At 55.6% G+C, this 19342-nt stretch overlaps 1 protein-coding gene across 3 annotated transcripts in view; it reads right to left on the bottom strand.

The window, feature by feature from the left end:
* Nucleotides 1-1624: 1624 nt before the first annotated feature.
* SNAP47 (synaptosome associated protein 47) overlaps nucleotides 1625-19342 on the bottom strand; it is a 42804-nt gene continuing 25086 nt past the window's right edge. For 2 of the 3 annotated variants that reach the window (XM_036927759.2, XM_036927760.2), the window contains exons 3-5: nucleotides 18116-18603; nucleotides 14007-14131; nucleotides 1625-3090 (exon numbers count right to left, since the gene is read on the bottom strand). In XM_036927759.2, the coding sequence (XP_036783654.1) occupies nucleotides 2944-3090; nucleotides 14007-14131; nucleotides 18116-18603 (760 nt within the window). In that variant the 3' untranslated portion in view covers nucleotides 1625-2943. The remainder of the gene's footprint in view (nucleotides 3091-14006; nucleotides 14132-18115; nucleotides 18604-19342) is intronic. The other variant, XM_036927763.2, reaches the window with a different exon arrangement.

Raw genomic sequence — 19342 nt, 5'->3', positions numbered from 1 at the left:
ACCACCTGACGTTCGCCAGTCTCCCTCACAGACACTCAGCACCCAACCCTCCAACCTCCCATACATGCTAGGTTCCCCCTGCTAGGATGCCACTGGCCCTGGTGCACCAGAGCCTCCCCTCCCCCAGCTCTGTACTCCCACCCCTCCCCACCTCATCACCCAGCTCTGTACCCCCACCCCTCCCCACCTCATCACCCAGCTCTGCACCTCCCATCCCTCCCTGTCCCCTTCCCCAGCTTGCCCCTCCTCCCCTCCTCGCCCCCTCCTCCAGCTCTGCACCCATCCCTGCTCCCCACATCGCAGCTGCCCACAGCCCCACCCAGGCTGTCTGCCCTGTGCAGGTAGCTCACTCTGCCAAAACCCACTGGCAAATCCGTGGGCAGTGCAAGGCCCAGGCCCAACGGCCAGTCATATGCAAGGCCAGTGGTCTAGACATCTAGACAGCAAGCCAGATACTAACCAGGCTGCTTTTGCCCAGTCTGGGGGCCTCCATGGACCTCTCACTGCTCCCAGGCCACCTGTCCCAGGGCTCACACTGTCCCCCAGGGTGAGAAGGGACAGAGGTGGAGACAGGAGCCGGGGAGTACAGGGGTTCCCTCGGATCTGGCTGGTGTTCGGGACAGCAGCTGGTACAATGGGCAGCCCCACTGCAGCCCCGGGATACCCTCATCCATGCCCACAGAGCACCGCTGGACCCTAGGCCTGCCTGCAGCCCTGCCTCCCCACCGGCATCCGGGCGCTGCACATGGCCCCTACGTGGCCCTCTCAGGGTCTGCGGTGGATGCCTTTCCGCTCCGCCCCCGCAGCTGCTTGTCGGGGAGGGGGCTGTGGGACGAGGCTGGCCAGCCTCCGGGACGCAGCACCAACCTCGCCTTCAGCCCCATGGCTTTTCACTTTCAAGGTGAATCAGGGAAAATGACCTCCTCCACTAGCTCCCTGCTGTTCCCAGTTTGCAGGTGGGAGCCAAACACTGGAAATAGTGGGGTGTAGAAACCCTTTGCAAAAGTGAGCACTGACTGCAACTTGCACGTCTTTCAAGTTTTACTGAAACCAATAGCTAATAATTCAACTAGCAACAGTTGGGGGGGTTCCTCAGGTGAGGCCAGGGTTGATGCTCTGACCAATGTACCTCCAAGAAGGCATTTCACCAGGCCCCACACCAAACCAAAGCCACTGGCTCTGCACCGGACCCCTCCACACCCCAAATGTGGTATTTAAGTATGTCTTGAGATTTTTGTATTTTCTTCTCTCTCACAATTTCTGTGTGTGCTGACCTGGCGTCTCCAGAGATGACTTGTGGACACCCCTACCAGCCATTTGCCATCTTGCTCTGCTCCTCAATTCCAAGCTCTGCCTTCAGAGGAAGGATGTTGAAGCTCCGCAGGGCCTGCAGGCAAAGTGCCTGGCAGCCTGCCCTGCGGGGGGCTCAGCCCACGAGTCTGGGGCTGAGGAGTGCAGGGAACTGCCCTCTGGGACAGATAGCGTGGACCCGGAGGAACACCCCTGGATGGCGGCCGCAGCGCCCTGTCACCTGCTCTCCACGTGCACACTAAGAACCTGTTTGAATTTTCAAATGACCGGAAGAAAATAAAAACATGAATAACATTTTTTGACATGAACTGTGTGACATTCCAATTGCACAGGTAGTTTTATTGGAAATGGCAAGCCCATCGTGCATAAACCTGGACGGCCTTCATGTAAACAGTGGACTTGAGATGTGTGATAGATGCTCACTGGATCAAGGATGGTGTAGGTCTACCTGGTCTTTCAGAAGTATGCCAACCATGCCCTAAACCAACAAAACAATCAGCCATTTTTGGTGAAATGTCAAACAGTTCATTTTAGCTTATTGCTCGTATCACAACTGCCCTATACATGGGTCTTGAGTTTTCCACTTTGAGTGTGAAACAGGCCCAAACCATGCATTTCAGGAAGTACAAACACCTTTCAAGGTGACAAGCTAACATAACCCACCTGCATCAGTCAAAGGCCAAAGGAAACATATTCAGGGGCAGGAATAAAGCCCAAGGGGAGCTTGACCGCACATGGACCAAACACCAATCAGAGGGCAAGCTCCTCGTCACGAAGGTAAACACAGGAGGACGTCCTTAGACCCTGATCTAAACCCGGGGCTGATGATGATGACAATGGCCTTAGATGGCCCCACTGCTCACCAAGGGTTCCACTGACCTGACGGGATCTGCCAAGTTCCAGCAATCACCACTCTCAGGACTGGCACAGCAGGGATGGCACAAGGCTCCCAGCCTGCCTGCCCATCTCCTCCCTTTGGTCCACTCCCTGACATCATTGCCTCCAGCCAGCAAGTCTCGCCTCTGATGTGGATGCAGAGGGGCTGCACTAGCGTGGGGGCCCAGGAAGATGGTCGGTGCCCTGCAGTGGGGCGGTGGGGAGAGTCAGTGTCTGGAGGTGGATGTAGGAGTGAGATTCCCCTTGTGTTTGTGTAGAAAGCACACAATAAAGCACATTGACTCAGCTTATTCAGGGAAGTAAGGTCTATTTCATGTGCAGGTATGTGGGCTGTTAGGAATATATTGGGTGTTTCTGGATATCAGATTGCTGGACTCTTGAGTGATGTTATAAAGTAAGGACACAAGCAGGGGACCCCACATGTCCCCCAGGGGAAATGGGCACGTGAGGCAGTGGGTGTGCTAAGCTACAGAGAACAGGCAGGCTGTGAGTGGGGAGGGTGTGCTGGTCCGCTGGGGTCTGTGCCAGGTGGGCAGTGGAGCAGAGGCCCCCAGAGAGGCAGTGAGAACAGAGAGGGGATGGGGCCTCCCTGGCAGGGACAGGCTGGCCCACACTGGGAGGGTCTGCAGGCAGGGCTCCCGAGGGCAGTAGGCACCACCCTGGGCGTGTGGCCTGGCCCTCGAGCAGCCCTGGGCCCAGCTGGCCTCCTGCCTGGCCGTTGCCGGTGCTGGCGTCCTAGGCCAGCTTCTTCATCCTCCGGTCATGCTTGTGGAGGGTGAGGGTTGTCTGGTCCACGGCCGTGGTGATGCTGTCCAGGGCCTCATTCTGCTTCCCCAGCTCCGCCTCAGTGTCTAAGGCAAGGCCCCTCAGCTTCCTCAGGATCTGCAAGATGCACAAGGGACAGGAGAGGCTGTCTGTCCTCAAACTCTCCAGACCGTAGTTCTTCCCTAATCTTTTCAACCAGGAGGAAGCTGAGTTGGGAGGAGGGAACGTCAGGCTGTGCTGTGCTGGGCTGGGCTGCAGGGTGGGCTGGCCCCTCTCTAGAGGAGTGGCCGCCCCGGGGCACATGCAGCATGGGATGCAGGATGTGCTGGCTGCTTCCTGAGGTCTACAGGCCTGCCAGGACCTCAGTTTCACCTGCCTGAAGCCCATGGCGAGGCCAGACATTGTTTCATGATCTGCCTGCACCAAAGTGCTGAGCGCAGCCTGGAGCTGAAATGAGGCTTATGTATGTTTGAAATACTTCACACAAATGAAGTGCAGAACCAGGTGATGGGGCAGCTGTATGGCACAAGTGGGCCTTCCCAGAACACCGGCTGCCCTAGGCTCTGGCTCTGGACACATGGACGGTGCATGGCAAGAAATGCCATGGGAAGGAGGCAAGCCTGGGGCCTGCAGGCTGGGCGCAGCCCCCACCCTGTTTCTGTGACTCACATGAGGGCCGCAGCTTTGTTACGAGTCTACCAGACTAAGCCTATTGTGAGATGTGCTTTAGGCCTGAGTTCAGACTTCAATTCTTCAGGTTGACAACAAACGGGGGACCTAAGGGAGACCAAGTGTGTGTGCTACGTGCTCCTGCCTCTTTCAGCGACAGCTCAGAGCCCTGGTGAGGTCAGACCGGCATGGGAGCCTCGCCTGCCCACAGGCCAGTCAGAGGCCTCTCTGAATGGGGGTTGAGGGCCAGTGGGGGACAGCCAGGTGATGGGCTCAGGGTCTCACCCACTAGCTGACAGACTGGGAGTGGGTGGCTTCTGCCCCACGCTGGCCCCTGAGGAGGCTGTCAGGGGACTCTGGGTCCCAGTGCCCTGAGCAGTGCTGCTGCCCAGAAAGGTGAGCAAACCAGGCCACGAGTGAAGTTTAGGAGGCAGGGTGATACCGTGCAGCCAGAGGAGCTGCTCCGCCTGCAGAGGGGCCCACGCCTGGCTGGGAGAGCTGTGCCTCTGGTTAGACACAGGGGGTCAGGAGGGCAGTGAGGCCCGCGCGAGCTCACAAACGTGAATAAGCCCTGAAAACTGTAAAGTGTTGTGTGAGATGTGCCAAGTCTCAGAGCCCTGTGATGCGGGGGAAGGGGTGCAGAGCAGGGCAGTGACAGATGCAGCCTGGGCACCGGCAGCCTGGGTCCCAGAGCCTAGGCACTGGGAGGCTGGGCACTGGGAGCTGGGGCAGGAGCAGTGGCTCAGATGCTGAGCTGCAGTCTGTGGAGCCAGTGGAAACTGCAGCTGAGTCACTTGCAAACCTGGATGCAGCTCTGGAAACTATATTGTGGGGTCAGTCAGCTTGGAGGGGGCGGGCGGATGACCTCACTGGAGGCCTTTTCCATCCAGTCCTATGACTTCATGTGGCTGAGGCCCAGAGAGCAGAATGGCCCCCACGCCCTGGAGGCAGGCCATCCCCTGGCCACTCTTCCCTTCTGTCCCCCGAATTGGTGCAACATGGCCGCCTGCCAGGATTGTGCACAGAGCGCCCCCTGGAAGGTAGCCCCACCAGCTGTGTACCTGGCTGCACAGACCCCTGTGTAGCAGCACCCTCATGACCTCATTGGTCAGTCACCTCCAAAAGACCTGTCCTCACGACCACCAGCTCTGGGTGTGGACAGGCACCACATGTGTGCTAGCAGCGGGGAGGCGGCTTTCAGCAAGGTGGTGCTCCTCTCCGGTGACAGGCACATGGACAGGCAGGGGAAAGCCAGGGCCTGCACACAGGCTTCTTGCTTCGGCCACTCTAGGAAGTGGCCTGTCCTGTGCGCTTGTCCCCTGGCCGCTGACAAGAGGATCCTCAGGTCCCAGCTGCTCTCGGCTCAAATGGGGCTGCTGCAAATGGGGCTGAGACGCAGGTGATGTGAGTGAAACCCCAAGCTCCAGGCGCCTCAGGGCAGCCCTGGTGGGGCTGTTGCTTGGAAAGCAGGTGCCACGGCAATGACCTAAGGTCACATCACTGACCCTGAGAGAAACTGAGCATGTCCCCTAGAAAACACTGAAGGCCCGGCAGAGACCAGCAGGGACAGGCACACCCAAAGGAAGCTGGCCCAGGACCTGTGGCACGTGGAACCGAGTGACTTGAAGACATCCAGTGTCAGAGGGCCATGCTTAAGAATTATGTTTTCCAGTACTCACGGTTTTAAGAGTGAATAATGACTGGAGCAATTAATTTTAATAATGTATTTTACGTCGCTCAATCAACCCATGTATCACCTGTCGGTATGCGTCCCATCCTGTGCCAGGCATCTTATTTGGATGGTAAATTAGCTGCCTCTTCCCTAGGCCATGGTGCACACCTGGGTCCCCGAGTCTCTGCTTGAAAAGTGATGACACACGATTGTTTGTGAGCAAGAGCAGTGTTGGGCCTGCCAAAGCCGAGCATTCCCCCAGCACAAAGTCTGAACAGGTCAGTTCCTTGAACCTCCTGGTCTGGGCAGCCTCACAGAGACACTGGCCTTGGAAACGCCCAGTCTGTCAGCTGAGATGGTCCCCTGAGCACTGGGTCTGCAGAGGCACTGAGCTTCCTGGCCTCTGAAGTGCGGGTGGAGTGTCTCTTCCCTTTAAGAGAAAGGGAAGCTGAGCTAACTGGAGGGCATCACCGGCGTCCCTCACACCGCGGGATGGAAAGGACAGGGAATGTGAAGTCTGGCCAAACCTTAAGGCAGCTGCTCCTTCTGTGGCCGGATGACAAGCTGTCTAGTCATCCAAGCACAGCACTGTTCAGAGGCGCCTTCCCTGGGCTCCGAGTCAATGGCAGGCTCAAGTGGAATCTCCCCAAGTCCTGCAAACTGATAAATAAACCCCGTGGCCAGCCGACTCCCAGCCACATCTGCACCTATGTGGGCCTTGCCTCACGGGAGCACCACCTTCGGAGGACTCCATGGAAAACACAGTGTGCACCCACACAGAGAGGATGGATCACCTGGCACCCTGCAGGGCCAGCGCAGGAGGCTCCAGGGAGCGCTGGGCCCACTCACCAGCCTCAGTGGCTGGGCAGGGGTCAGCGAGAGACAGGCAGGCCCAGAGGCTGGTCCCCTCTGGGAGAGGAGGGCCTCCGGCTCTGGCCACACGCTAAGGCAGCCACCATCCTGTGCCACAGGCTTCAGGGCGGTGGCTCTGATGCTGGTCAACATGAGAGCAGATGGGAGATGCTCGCTTTCTGACCATCATTGTATTGGTGAAGTCAGAACATTATGTGCAAAATAGCTCATTCAGTGGAGGAGGCCCACATCTCCAAGCAGATGTACTTCTATGTTGTGTGCCTCACATCAGCCACAGGTGGGACTGGAGATCATGGCCCAGCTCCACCGCAAGCCCAGGGGGCCAGGCGCCTGGCCTGGGCACACGCAGCAGCACAGCACACGGAAACGTGGGCTTGCTGTGTCGGCAGCTGCTGCCACTTGCAGTCTGAGGAAAGGAGGCGTCTGCCACATGACGGACATCGGGACCTAGGGCACTGCTGTGCAGTAGGCATCTGAGGGAGCTTCGTGTTTGCCAGACTGTGTGCCCCGATTCCATTGCCAAGCTGACTCAATGAAAAATCAAATGCAGCAAGAAATCAGTAGCCATTTAAGAACAGAGATGGGTTAAATCAAGCTGTCTGCAATGCCAAATCGTCGGCGCCAGATGGGCTGCGAGTATGCTGCAGAGAGGTAAGCACAGCAGAAGCCCTGTGGCGCCGAGGGCTTTCTAGGCTGATCTGGCTCAGGCTGTCCCCTCTGCTGCATTCCCTGAATGCTGGGCACCATCCACCATCTCCTCTAAGGAGGCCCTGGCACCCCTCTAGTGGAGCAGAAGGTGGAGGGCCTCGCCCAACAGCCAGCACAGCGGCTTCCCCTACACCCGAGGTCCCATGGGAAGGCATCGTGAGCACCCCCAGAACAGATCACGAGCAGCTTCTGGAGATAAGCACGAGGTCTAAAGAATGGCGAATCCCAAATGAGAGAGAGGTGCAAGGCCTTGCGGGCCCCACAGAATGCTCCAAGCTGGTGACTCTGCACGGTGACAGTGTTACGGCTGGTCGGAGATCCGTGGACATTCTGTGGGGCTCCAACTGGCCACAACTTCCCTGACATGGCACAGGCTGCATCCTCGTGACGTTCATCTTGGGCACAGTCCTGTCCTGAAAGTGCAGCCAGAGCATGTCAGGGTGCCATGGGGTATGCAGAGGCCACAAGCTTCAGCAGCCAAGCCAGGCCTACATCACAGATGGGGCCAGAGGATGGGGCCAGCATAAGGAGCCGGAGGATGGAGCCAGTGGATGGGGCTGGTGGACGGGCACTGTCCCAGCCATGATCAGTCCACAGTTAAAGCCACGGAACAATGAGGTCCCAGCAGAACCAGACCATCTGGTATTTGCTGATGATTCATAAAGTTAACAAAAAAGTGTTGGTGGTGAACAAAATACCTAGGAGATCAGTAAGGACATGGAAGATGTGGGCAGCGTCACACGCCAATGCATCAGCACGGCACAAGGGACATTCTCCAGGACAGACCATGGAAGGAAGGCCGCAAAAAAATTCTCAAAGTTGAAAAGATTTAAAGTTACAGCTACCTTCTCTGACCACAGAGGAATAAAGCTAGCAATCTGGAAATCCAGAAAATTCACTAATGTATAGAAACCCAACACTCTTGACAAGCCACTGGGTCAGAGGAAGGAGTTAGTAAATTCTTTGAGACAAATGAAAACAAGAATACAATATACTAAAATAGTAGCTAGTAAATCCAAGTAGAATTTATCCCAGAGGACAGGTATGTATAGTCCATCCTCAGAAAATCAACTGATGCAATACACCCCATTACTGGAACACAGGATCATCTCAATGGATGCAGAAAAGGTGCTGATAAAATCCAATATCCCTTCATGATAAAAGCATCACGATACTTCCCAAGGTGACACACATAGTCAATGTGTCCTTATCAATTGCCAGAACCTTTGTTTCCCTCCAGAAATGGAAAAGCTGATGCTCAGTTTCATTTGCAACTGGAAGGGATCCTGAAAAGCCAAAATGATCTTGAACAAGAAGCATGCAGCTGGAGACATCGCACTTCCCAACTTCAAACCTAACCACAAAGCCATAGTCATCGAATAGTGTGGCCTGGGGTGAGGACTGGTCCATATAAACAGGGACCAGTGGGACAGAGGCAGTGTAGAAAAATGTGTCGATGGCCAGTGGGTTTTGACAAGGGCACCAAGACCCTTCAGTGGGGTGGGGAGAACAGTCTGCTCCACAAATGGTACCGGACAAGCAGACAGTCGCATGCAGAACGCAGCGGGACCACACCTCATGCGGTGCATAAAAATCAACTCAAAATCATGGTCTTGGAAGAAAACACTTCACCCATTTTTAAAAAATGATTTGTTCTAATAAATCCTCAAACCTCAGGGGGCTGCAGAAGTCCTAGAGGTCTAGGGACCTGGCAGGGCTGGTGTCTCAGGAAGGGGCAGTCCTGTTGGGGGACCAGGCCCTTCCGCTTGTGGTGTCTGTGTTGACAGTCACTGCCCGAACTGCACTGGAGTTCCCTAGCTGGGCTAGTGTCAGGACTGCATCAAAGCACCGAGAAGGTCGAAAGGCAGCCTAAGGAATGAGACAAACATTTGCAAACCAGGAACTGACAAGGGAGTGAGATCTAGAATACATAAGAACTCCTACAACTTGACAAGCAAAAGGACTAACACCCAGTTAATGGATGGGAAGAGAACTCTGCTAGACATATCTCCAAAGATGACTGCAAATGGTTAGTATGCTCATGGAAAGATGCTCCTCATCCTTAGCCATCAGGGAAATGCAGGTCAAGCCACCAGAGACACGACGCCACACTACCGGGGGGCCAAGACAATTAAAAACTTCAGAAAGGCAGGTAAGTGCTGGCATGCTATGGAAGAATTGTGACCCTGTGTGTTGCTGGTGGGGACATGAAATGGAGCAGCCACTCTGGAAAAGTCTGGCAGCCCATCAAAACAACACAGAATTATCCCACGACGGAGCAATTCCACTCCCTGGCACATGCCCCAGAGTTAAAAGCAGGACTCAAACAGAAACTATATGAGTGCTGCCAGCTGCCAGGGGGTGGAAGCCCGAGTCTACCCATACAAGGGAGAACACAATGCAGGCTGTGCACACAGAAGGCATATACAGCCTGGAGGGGGTCGTGACTCATGCCACCAGACACAGCCTGGATGTGCCCGGAAAGAAGAGTGGGACGCAAGGACAAACCTGGCCGCACTTGTACAGGCAGGAGGCTGAAAGGGTCCAGTGGGTGGGCGGGGCCTTGCCTTGTAGGGACCCCTCTGCTTTGGGTTGAGTAGCCCCAGGATCAGGTGCATTCTGAGCCACAACCTAAGATGGCAGAAGTGACCAGTTTGTGTCCAGTGATCTGCCACCATACACAGAATGGTGATGTCCGTGGGACACTCCACAAAGCCACCAAGTACTCGACTTTGAGACTCAGGGTTCACGCAAATCCTGACCCACAGGAAAACATCTGGAAAGGAGCCATGCCCAGGCATCCCCTGCTCCCCTGCACAGCCAAGCAGCTGCCCTGGGAGGCGCTCTGGACCCTTGCACCCCATGCACAGTCCCTGTGGGCAGTGGGGAGATGGCACTGGCAGGCATCTGGGCTGCAAGCTTCCAACATGATGTGCCGCATCAGGTCTGTCAGCTGCAGGGGACACGTAGCTGCACACCTGGCAGGCCCTCCCATGTAGAACTACTGTACAGACCAGAACTGTAGCTGGGGTGGCAGCCATGTTGTGAGGTGGGCCAGTGTGCTGAGGGCAGTGCAGGAGGCACAGGAGCCCACAGCAGCCTAGGCCAGGCTGTAAGCTTCCCTCCTGCCTGTCCAAGCAAGGCTCCAGGTTAACCGTCAGAGTGGACAGGAAAATCTCAGTGCACGTCTACCAGGAAGATGTGATGTTTCTCCCTCGGGGTGGCCCCCACAGCAGGCTACTGCTACAAGTCAGTGCCCTCACACTTCAAGGTGGAGGCTGAGGCTAGGGAGGGGCGGCCAGCTGGGCGGGCTGGGACCCCGGTCCGGGCTTGTTCTGAGATGCCATATGTGCACTCATAAGTCCCTCAGCGAAGTCTCTCGGCACCCTTACCACGGAGACGATTTAGAGTGAGGCATCATGAGTGTATATTAGCAACTCACAAGGTGACAGATGCCAAGATGAATAGCCTGGTTCGCTGCTGACATCAGCTGGTATTGGAGCCACCGAAAGCAGCATTCCAAAGCCCCCCAAAGCCAGCACTTTCCTGCCCCCGAGACGAGCAGCCGGGGAAGGGCCCAGAGGGTGGAGCAGATGGCAGGGGCCTGCCAGGTCAGTAGACACATGCGGCTCTCCATGTGTCACCCTGGTGCCCACTCCAGCTGAGGCCTGCACGCTCACCTGGCACCAGCCATGCTCTCCAGGCCTCCCAGCTGAGCTGCCTCACTACCCTCTCACTACCCAAGAAGGGCTTCCTGGGCACAGCGTCTTGGGTTACAGATTCCTGGAGCACACCTTCCCAGACCATGCTTTCTCAGGGCACAGATTGCTGGGGTGCAGTTTCCCAGAGCGTGCCTTCCTGGGTTGTGCCTTCCTCAAGTGCAGATTCCTGGGAGGCGGATCCCTGAGGCATGGATTCCTGAGGCACATATTACTGTTCTGAGCCTTCCCACGGCGTGGATTCCTGGGCTGTGGATTCTCAGGGCACGGATTCCCGGGGTGCACCTTTCCAGGGCATGGTCTGGATACTGCAGCTATTCCCTATTGCATAGCTGTCTGGTGGCTGCCTATGGGAACCCCGACCTGCTGTGCCTGCAGGTGGAGTTGACACAAGGGAAACCAGGCTAACCATCCTGATGGCGGGCTTCTCTGGGACTGAAGAACATCTGTAACAGGACTCACGCACATGGATCAGGGATGTGGGAGATGCCTGAGTTTTTTCCTGACTAGAGGGGGGATAAACGAGCAAGGACAAATTAAAAATGAGGGTATGGAGGACAGGGGAAAGGCCAGGATGGTGAGTTAGCCTGGTTTAGAAGATGAACTGTGTTCTGTTTCTAAAAAAAAAAAGAAAAAAGGACATAGTTTCTATGGTAGTTTCACAGCAAGTAGATTGTTTCGGGAAGGTTTCGGTGAATCTGCCAGCACAGATACATGGGGGGCTTGGCAGAGAGGGTGGGGAGGAGGTGTGGGGGGATATGGGGATGGGGGAATGGGGGACACAGGGACAGGAGGAAGGGGGACATGGGGATGGGATGGGGGACATGGGGACAGAGGACACAGGGAAGGGGACATGGGGATGAGGGATGTGGGGATGCAGAGACAGGGGATGGGCCCTCGCTCCTGTCCCCACCAGTTACTCTCTGGTCGCAGTGGCACCAGCTCTTTGCCAACAGATGGATGGATGTTCAAATGAGCTGAACACCTGAGTCCACACGTGTAGCCCTCAGGATGGGGACAAGGACTGCTCTGGCCATGCCTCATGTGAGGCCACACCAGCTCCTCTCTGTCCCTCCTCAGTGAGGGGGTGGGTGCAGAGATCCCAATATGGGACAAGACTGCCCAGTGGGAGGAGGAGGATGACAGGGTGGTGTGGGGCTCGGACAGAGGTGCAGCAGTGAGGTTGAGGTGGCATGTGGACTCGCCCCAGCATGTCCAGCTCCACTGCAGCCCTGCCTGCCTCCCACAGCTGCACAGGCTCCTGTGCTGGCGCAGAGCAGGCGTGCCACTCCCATCCCAACAACAGAGTAAGTCACAGATGGCCAAGAGCATCTGCGGCAGAAACCCAGTGGGATGGAGTACATCTTATGTTGCTGTTTTCCCCAGAGATTTAACTCATTCCTACCTAGGCATGAGCTTCAACTGCTAAGCTTAGTATTCTCAAGTTCCCTTGGACACGCTCCGTGACATCAGGCTCTCTCAGCAGGAAGGAGGGCGGGCAGCTGCCCCCAGTCTGCCCATGATTGCCCTTCCTTGGCCCTGACACCCGCGTCTGCCCTCAGCCCACAGGCCTGCTGCTACCAGTAAGATGCCCAGCACTCATCCAGAGCTGCTGGCAATGGGCTGACGGTATAGATGTGCCCTCTCATGGGGAGCACCTTTTCACCATGGCTGCAGGGCATGCCTCCTGCCATGTGTTCAGGAAGGACATGTTGCATGCAGCCAAGGGGATGGATGCCCCTCAAAGCACAGACACAATTCCCACACTTCCTCCAGAAGGCTGTAACCCCACTTGAGCCCCAACACAGCAGGACCGGAGCACATCCCAGCCACAGATACCCCTGTGGGAGGGTGGGAGCAGGGTCCCAGATGCCCCACCCCATGCCCGGAGATCCCTGCTCCCTCAGGACCACCAGGCACCTGCCTCCACAGGACCAGGGCTCTCAGCCCACAGCTGACTCCATCATTAGGGTCCCAGACCCAGGGGGCATGTCCAGTAGGTGGTTGGGGGCCTGGGTCAGGGAGCTGGGCTGGCAGCCTGAGGTTGGGTGTCTGCATCAGGGCCTGTGTTGGGGGCTGGGGTCGGGGACCTGGGTTGAGGGCCTGTGGTTGGCCAGATGTGGGGAAAGCAGCCCTCCTGTGTCATTACTAAAAGTGACTAGACTGGACTAGTAAGAGAAAGTGACAAGTTGCGAGTAGTTTAAATGCCCCAGAAAGGACAGGGCTGTGCTTGCAAAAGTCCACATCTATGCAGACATAACAAGAGCCCTTCCTCAAGGACAGGGTTTAAAGACAGTTTTCCTGTACCAGTGGAGGTGCTCCATGCTGCCCACAGCAGGGCCTCTCCAGGCAGAGCCTCTGGAGCTGTAAGCCGAGCCAAAGACCCACCAAAGGACAGGCGGAGAGCAAGCTGCGTGTCATTGGGGAAACCGAGTCAGGAAGCTGCGAAGGTAGAATCTTGACATGACAGGTGGCTCAGTTTCCAATAAATCAACTGCAAGGGTAAAATCAGAGGGCGGAGGTAGGCCGGCTGCTGCAGGCAGCTCACTGAGTGTGTGCACAGCCTCACAAGGGCCTGACCCGAACCAAAGAGCAGCGTGCCTTCTGGGGGAGGAGGCCGGGGTTCCAGCTCACTCTTCACAGGCAAGCACGGCATTTCCGTGTTTGTTTTAACAGTTCTCATCTTTTAAAGATACACATGGCAACATTAATGAATGAAATACTATGCTATCCAGGTATTTGTTTCCAAGCCATTGCCAGTGTATCTCAGGAAGACCAGCTGAAGTGGTCTATTAAATACTGTTCCCATTTCAATCCTGGACAAAGTGGAAGCCTCCTCAAGAATCCAGGTCCAGGCCTTGAGAGAGACGGGACAGCAGCACCCTTAGTGTATGTGCCCCTGTGGAGCATACACACAGCAAACACACACACATGGACACACTCACACACATGTGTACAGAGAACACACACAGTACACACATGTACAGACAGCACACATACGGGCACACACAGAGCACACAGCACACAGATGCACACTGAGCATGTGTACAGAGCACATGCATGGACATGTAGAGCACCCACATCGAGCACGTGTGTACACAGAGCCTGAGTGCATGTGTACATGTAAGCATGCACATAGCACATACATGCCCACCGGTGTGCACGTGTGCAACAGGTGGCTGTGTGCACAGAAGCACTGTGTCCTTGCATGATGTTGAGCACAAGGGACCTGGAGCGGGTGCTGTTCTTCCCTCCACCAGCTACCAGAGCAGAGCTGGTGGGGGACTCCTGGCAGGTCCCTGCAGGTGAGAGGCAGGCATCACCAGTGGGGAGTTGCCTTAAAGAGGAAAAAGTGAGTGGCCTAGGGGGACGTGCCACGTGGCGCACGTTACCTGTCCCAGCTCCTGGGTGTCTCCCTCGGAAATGAATGGCGTGCTGCTCTGCACTGAAGGCAGCCTGCTGTCCGGGCTCCCCGAGGAGGGCTCACAACACCCTGCACGGTCCATTAGCTCAGATGCTGGAAGGGAAAGTCGAATGGCAGTGATGTCTTCTAGTGGGACCAGCACAGACACCCAGACCTTCCAAGGAGGGGTGCTGGGGTTGCCCAGACTCAGTGGGCCCACCACTCTACTGGTCCCCACCCCTGGGCCTGCCAGGGTCTGTTTCTGCCCACCTCCCACCCATCTGGGCTGCCTCCCTCCCCCCCTGGGCAGAGTATGCAGCACTGAATACTCGGCCTTCTCCTCAGCCAGCTCTGGAAGGAAAGCCCCTTTATTGTTACAAAAAGACTACCGACTTGGGGTATAAGCCCTAACACACACCACCGGGCCTCACCTGCAGAGTGCTGCTGGCCCCGGAGCACGGGAATGGCCAGCCAGGGAGTCAGCACTGCCTGGCCAGGCTCCACTGGGGGTTCTGCTCCTGCACCTGTGCTGGTAAATCTTGTGGAGGAGCGGTGAGAGGGAGGACGGCAGGCAGGGTGCATAAAGAGAGGCTCAGCCTCCCACTGCACGCCACCGACCCGGGTATGCGGCACTGCCTCTGGTGGCAACCCTGACACTGCAGGGTCCATGTAAGGGCACCACAGTCTGCTAACCTCTGCTCCAAGTGCAGACCCCATTTACACTTCATACCTACTCAAGGGTGCACGGGGTGGAACAGGGTCTGGAGCCCAGCCCAGCACCTCTGAGCAGCCTTCTCTGCTTCAGCAGAACAGGGCCAGGGGACTGATGGAGAACCCATATCTTCCCCAGGACCCTCGTGGCAGGGAGCAGAGCTGCCAGGACAGTCAACAAATGCACCCAGGAGAGCAGAGGCGAGGAAATCTGCTGATACCACCTGCCCAGCCCTGCTCTGAGGAGACTGCCATCCCCACGCACACAAAATCCCCCCGATTCTACCCGTGACACAACTACAGATTCACCATCCCCAAGAGTATCTAGCAAAGCAGGAAAGGCCAGTGGCTCTCAAGGAATGCGCAGGCAGGAGGGACGGCTCCTTGGTTCCAGAAAAGCAGCTGTGGCCACAGGACCCCACCCCCACTCAGGGTTGCAGGTCCTCAGAGCCCTTTACCCACCCTATGGGTTCACAGGACGGGGCCTGCATATCAGGCCAGGACTCTGCTACCTGAGAAGAGGGTCTCTCGTGAGTGGCTGCCTGGAGCCTGCCCTGCCCTGCCCAGAACTTTTTACAGTCATACGTGGTGTGTGTGGTGCCCTTGGACCCGGCCTGCCCTGGGTGCTGGGGATGTGTGAGGAGAGCAGACCTGGGCTCCATGCTCGTGGCCAGTGTGAGAACAGTGGGCAGAGGCCACATGCATGCCCCACCCTGGGGGGTGCTCAGGGATGGCTTGCCAGAGGGGCAGTCAGTAAATTCTGAGCCATGAGTGGGGAGAATCTTAGTCATGTTCTGCATGGACCTCCCCGTCATGTGTCCCCAAGTCAGCCTCCCTGTGGATCTGAGCCAAGAAGAGACCCGACCCTGGGGAGGGCACTGTGCCAAACCTGGCCCCTCCCTCAGGGCCATCAAACAGGGAGAGGCTCAACTGTCAGGCATGGAGAAGCCCCAGTGTCAGGTGGGGTCCTGGGTGGGGTCCTAGAGATGTAGATCTTAGGGTCGTGGGCCCCAGAGAGAAGCTGTACACCCTTTCCCAGGCACACTGGCCATGTCCGTGTCAGGTGGCAACTGTGGGGATTGGCAGAGGAGACCCAGACACACCACACCCCCACAACTTCTGCAGTCTGACCTTGTCCTGGCTGTAAAGGTCATTTCAAGGGTACACTCCAAACACCAGCCACTGGAAGATATCCCCCACTGAAGCCAGCAGATACTCCTGCACCCCCGGTACTGGTCTGGCCATGCACATGCCACCACATAGGCCCAGGAAGTTCTGGACACTGACCAGCAAACGGGTCCCATCGCTAGATGGTGCCCTCTGGCCATGCTTTTTCCCAGACCAGCTCCTGGGTCCACCTGAGAAGTTGAACTCAAGGTTCTGCTCCACTGCCTGAGGTTTCCAACATGGGCCGAGGCAGCTGCAAGCACGGCAGTGGTGAGGAGGGAGCTCCTGGTGTTGGCCTGCCACTTAGTGCTACGCTGCCACGACCCAGGATGCTCTGGCCCCTGCAAACCCATAGCTGCAGGCACACCACCCACCCGCCCAGGTGGTCTTGCCAGGGTGCACGGCCCTTCCTGCCCAGTCCAGCGCAGACACTGTGGGACCCTGCCCAGAGGCTAGAGTTGGCACTCCTCACCCTGGACATGCTCAGCACACACCACACAGACAATCGCCACTGAGCTGGCTGCCCAGGCATCACCCAGTCCGACCCTGATCTGGGCTATGCTGGGAAGATGAGTATATAGGTGGTGAGCCCAGGGCGCACCAGCTTTAGGGTGGAGACTCCTAGATGGCCTGGTGGCCTGGCTGAAGCATGTGAAGGGCTCCCACGGAGACCTGCATCTAAGGAGGAACACCCTTCCCACTGGCTGGCCTGTGGAGTATACACTTGCTCAGCGGCCAGCTGTCTGACCATGGCACAGAGGCCTGGGGCTGGCCCCCTGCTCTTCTCTGCCCTGTCTGCCCCCAGCCAGCCATCCTACCTCCCACAGTGCCTGTCTCACAGTCTTCCCACGGGCTGGCATCTGTACCACACTTGGCACACTCACATCTGCTACCCTATGATGATCCAACCGAGCAGTCTTGGGGCCACTTGCCTGACATAAAGCCCATAAATGTGCTGGAACCACACAAGAACAAGGACTGTGGGCTTGGCACTGCCCGGGCAAGGGGCTGCCCCACCAGCACCAGTGGACTGATAGCCGACCTGGTGTCTGCCTGCAGCCCTGGCCTGTGCCTCTGCTCCAGAGGCCTCTCCAAGAGTGTGGGGGTGACCCTGCTGGCTTGTGTATCAGAGAGATGCCCAGTCAGGCTTGCACGGGCCCATTCGTAAGGTCCCTCTGGTCAGGGTCTTGCATTGCTGGCACAGCCCACACTTCTGGCTCTTCTATGAGCTGGCTTCTGAGTCCTGTCTTGAGTGAGGAGCCAAAGAAATCCAGAATTGCCAAGAAAGTAAGTTTTACATTAAGTTTTTCATTAACATTCCTAGCATGTTGGCACTGGGGACAAAGCTATTGTAGCGTATTTCTCTTTGAAACGTGAATCCACCTGGAATAACACTGAATGCCAGACAGGAGGCACGGGGTCAGATAACACCAAGTTACCTACACCTGGGGGTGGGGGGTCAGATAACACTGAGTCACCTCCACTGACAGGGGAGGGGGCAGATAACACCGAGGGGGGCAATAATACCAAGTCACCCCCCACCAGGGGGCAGCCAGGATGGGGGACCCTCAGAATGCATGTTCTAAGTGACATAAGTGCATGCCCTGCTGTTCATACCAAACATGGAAGCCAAGCCCATCTACAGCCACCACACCCCACACAGACCTGCCAGGTAACACCATGGTCATGCTGCCAGGAAAGGAAGGGTTTCAAATACACACATTAACTGTGATTCATTTTTCAGATTCCAGTACCTAAACACAGATCTCAAGGGTGTGTGGGAAGATCTGGATTAATGCCCAAGAATCTGGGAAGATGCTGGGTCAGGGGTGAGGGAATGGATGCCTCCAGAGCAGGCAGGCATGGTGCTAGGTAAGACCCTGGGTGCTGGGTCTCCCATCACACAGTGGGAAGAGGTGAAACCCCCTTACTAGGAACTTGCCTTTGTTCTGACAGGGTCACCAAAACCCTCTCTGACCAAATTAGAGATCCACTTGGCTCTCAAGTGTGTTATGAATCTGAGCAATTAAGACTTGCAGATAGCAAATTCTAAGGAAAATGTTGTGAAATTATTTTTATTTATGAGTAAACAGGTGGGAACCAGTGAGCAGAAAAGCCAGCAGCTGCTCTGAGTGATGCATTATGTTAGGTGTGCTCATGGTGCAGCGAGCGTGGCTGCAACGCCAGAGGTCTGTGCGGGTTGTTTCAATGCTCACTCACCTGTGTGCCAGAGTGAGTAGCCCTTCTCTGCTGCGGAGGAGGTTCCAGTGCTTCTGGGCATCAAGGTGCTGTCTAAAAACTCAATCTTCTTGCTGAACTGCACTTCCAAAATGGGGATCACCTCTGGCATCTTGGCAGATATCAATTGGTAAGCTATGTCTGGCTTCCCAATGAACCGCTGGCGGATGCTGATTTCATAAGGTGTGAGAACCTTAATGTCATCTACATCTTCTCTTTCAAATCTGTGCATGAGCAAGGAATCTGCGTCATGGATTTCCAGCCCAGAAACAAGGATGGTGAACCTCCCTGATTTAACATGCGATTCTGTTCCCTGGGAAATGAGAGCAGGAATGTTGATCACTATTCCTTCTTTTCCAAAACCTCTGGAACTAACCACGGAGGTGCCTCCCCTGGGCTTTGTTTCTGATGGCATCTTCCAACTCCTGGAGCTAAAGGGCCACCAAGGAGATTCCAGTTCTGTCAGTAACCTAAAAGAGCCAAGAAAACACAGGACACTGGTCAGCTGAGTTTTAACTGAAAGGCTTATCGGGGATCTCATACTCAGCTTTACAATATTGGCCAATAAAGTAAATTGGACAACTTATGTGAAATACATAAAACATTTGAAAAGCTCACTAAAACTGAGGCAAAAAAAAGGCAAGAATATGAATAGCCTCCCAAAGAAATTGAACCTGTAATTTAAAATCCTGCCACAGAGAAAACTATGGTTCAGACCGCTTCACTGATGAATTCTGCCAAATAAATGAGGAAGAAATAATAAGAGCAGTATACCAACACTTTCAAAGAGTAGAGCAAGAGAGAATGCTTTGCCCATGCAGCTGACAAGCCCACTGTCACTCCTACGCCAAAACCCAATGGGGACATCAGAGGAAGATGAGCCCAGAGCAGCAGCCCTCAGCAGCACACACGTGATTCCTTCCAAGAATGTTGGCAGGTCGAATCTAACACTACATAAAATAAAGAACACTCTATCATGACTAAATGGCATTAATCCCAGGAAACTGAGGCTGGTTTAACACTGGAAAATCAACACAGTTCATCTCATTGGTAGAAAAAGAAGAACTGTATCATCATCACAAAAGTTACAGAAAAAGAATCTGACAAAATTCAACACTCACTCATGTTAAGACTTCCAGCAATAGAAATGGAGGAAATTTCCTCAGTCTGATAAAGGACACCTATAAAAAGTTACAGGCACCAGATGCC

Source organism: Manis pentadactyla, chromosome 13 (assembly GCF_030020395.1).
Source record: "Manis pentadactyla isolate mManPen7 chromosome 13, mManPen7.hap1, whole genome shotgun sequence".
NCBI lineage: Eukaryota > Metazoa > Chordata > Mammalia > Pholidota > Manidae > Manis > Manis pentadactyla.
This window is presented reverse-complemented; position numbering and strand designations above follow the sequence as displayed.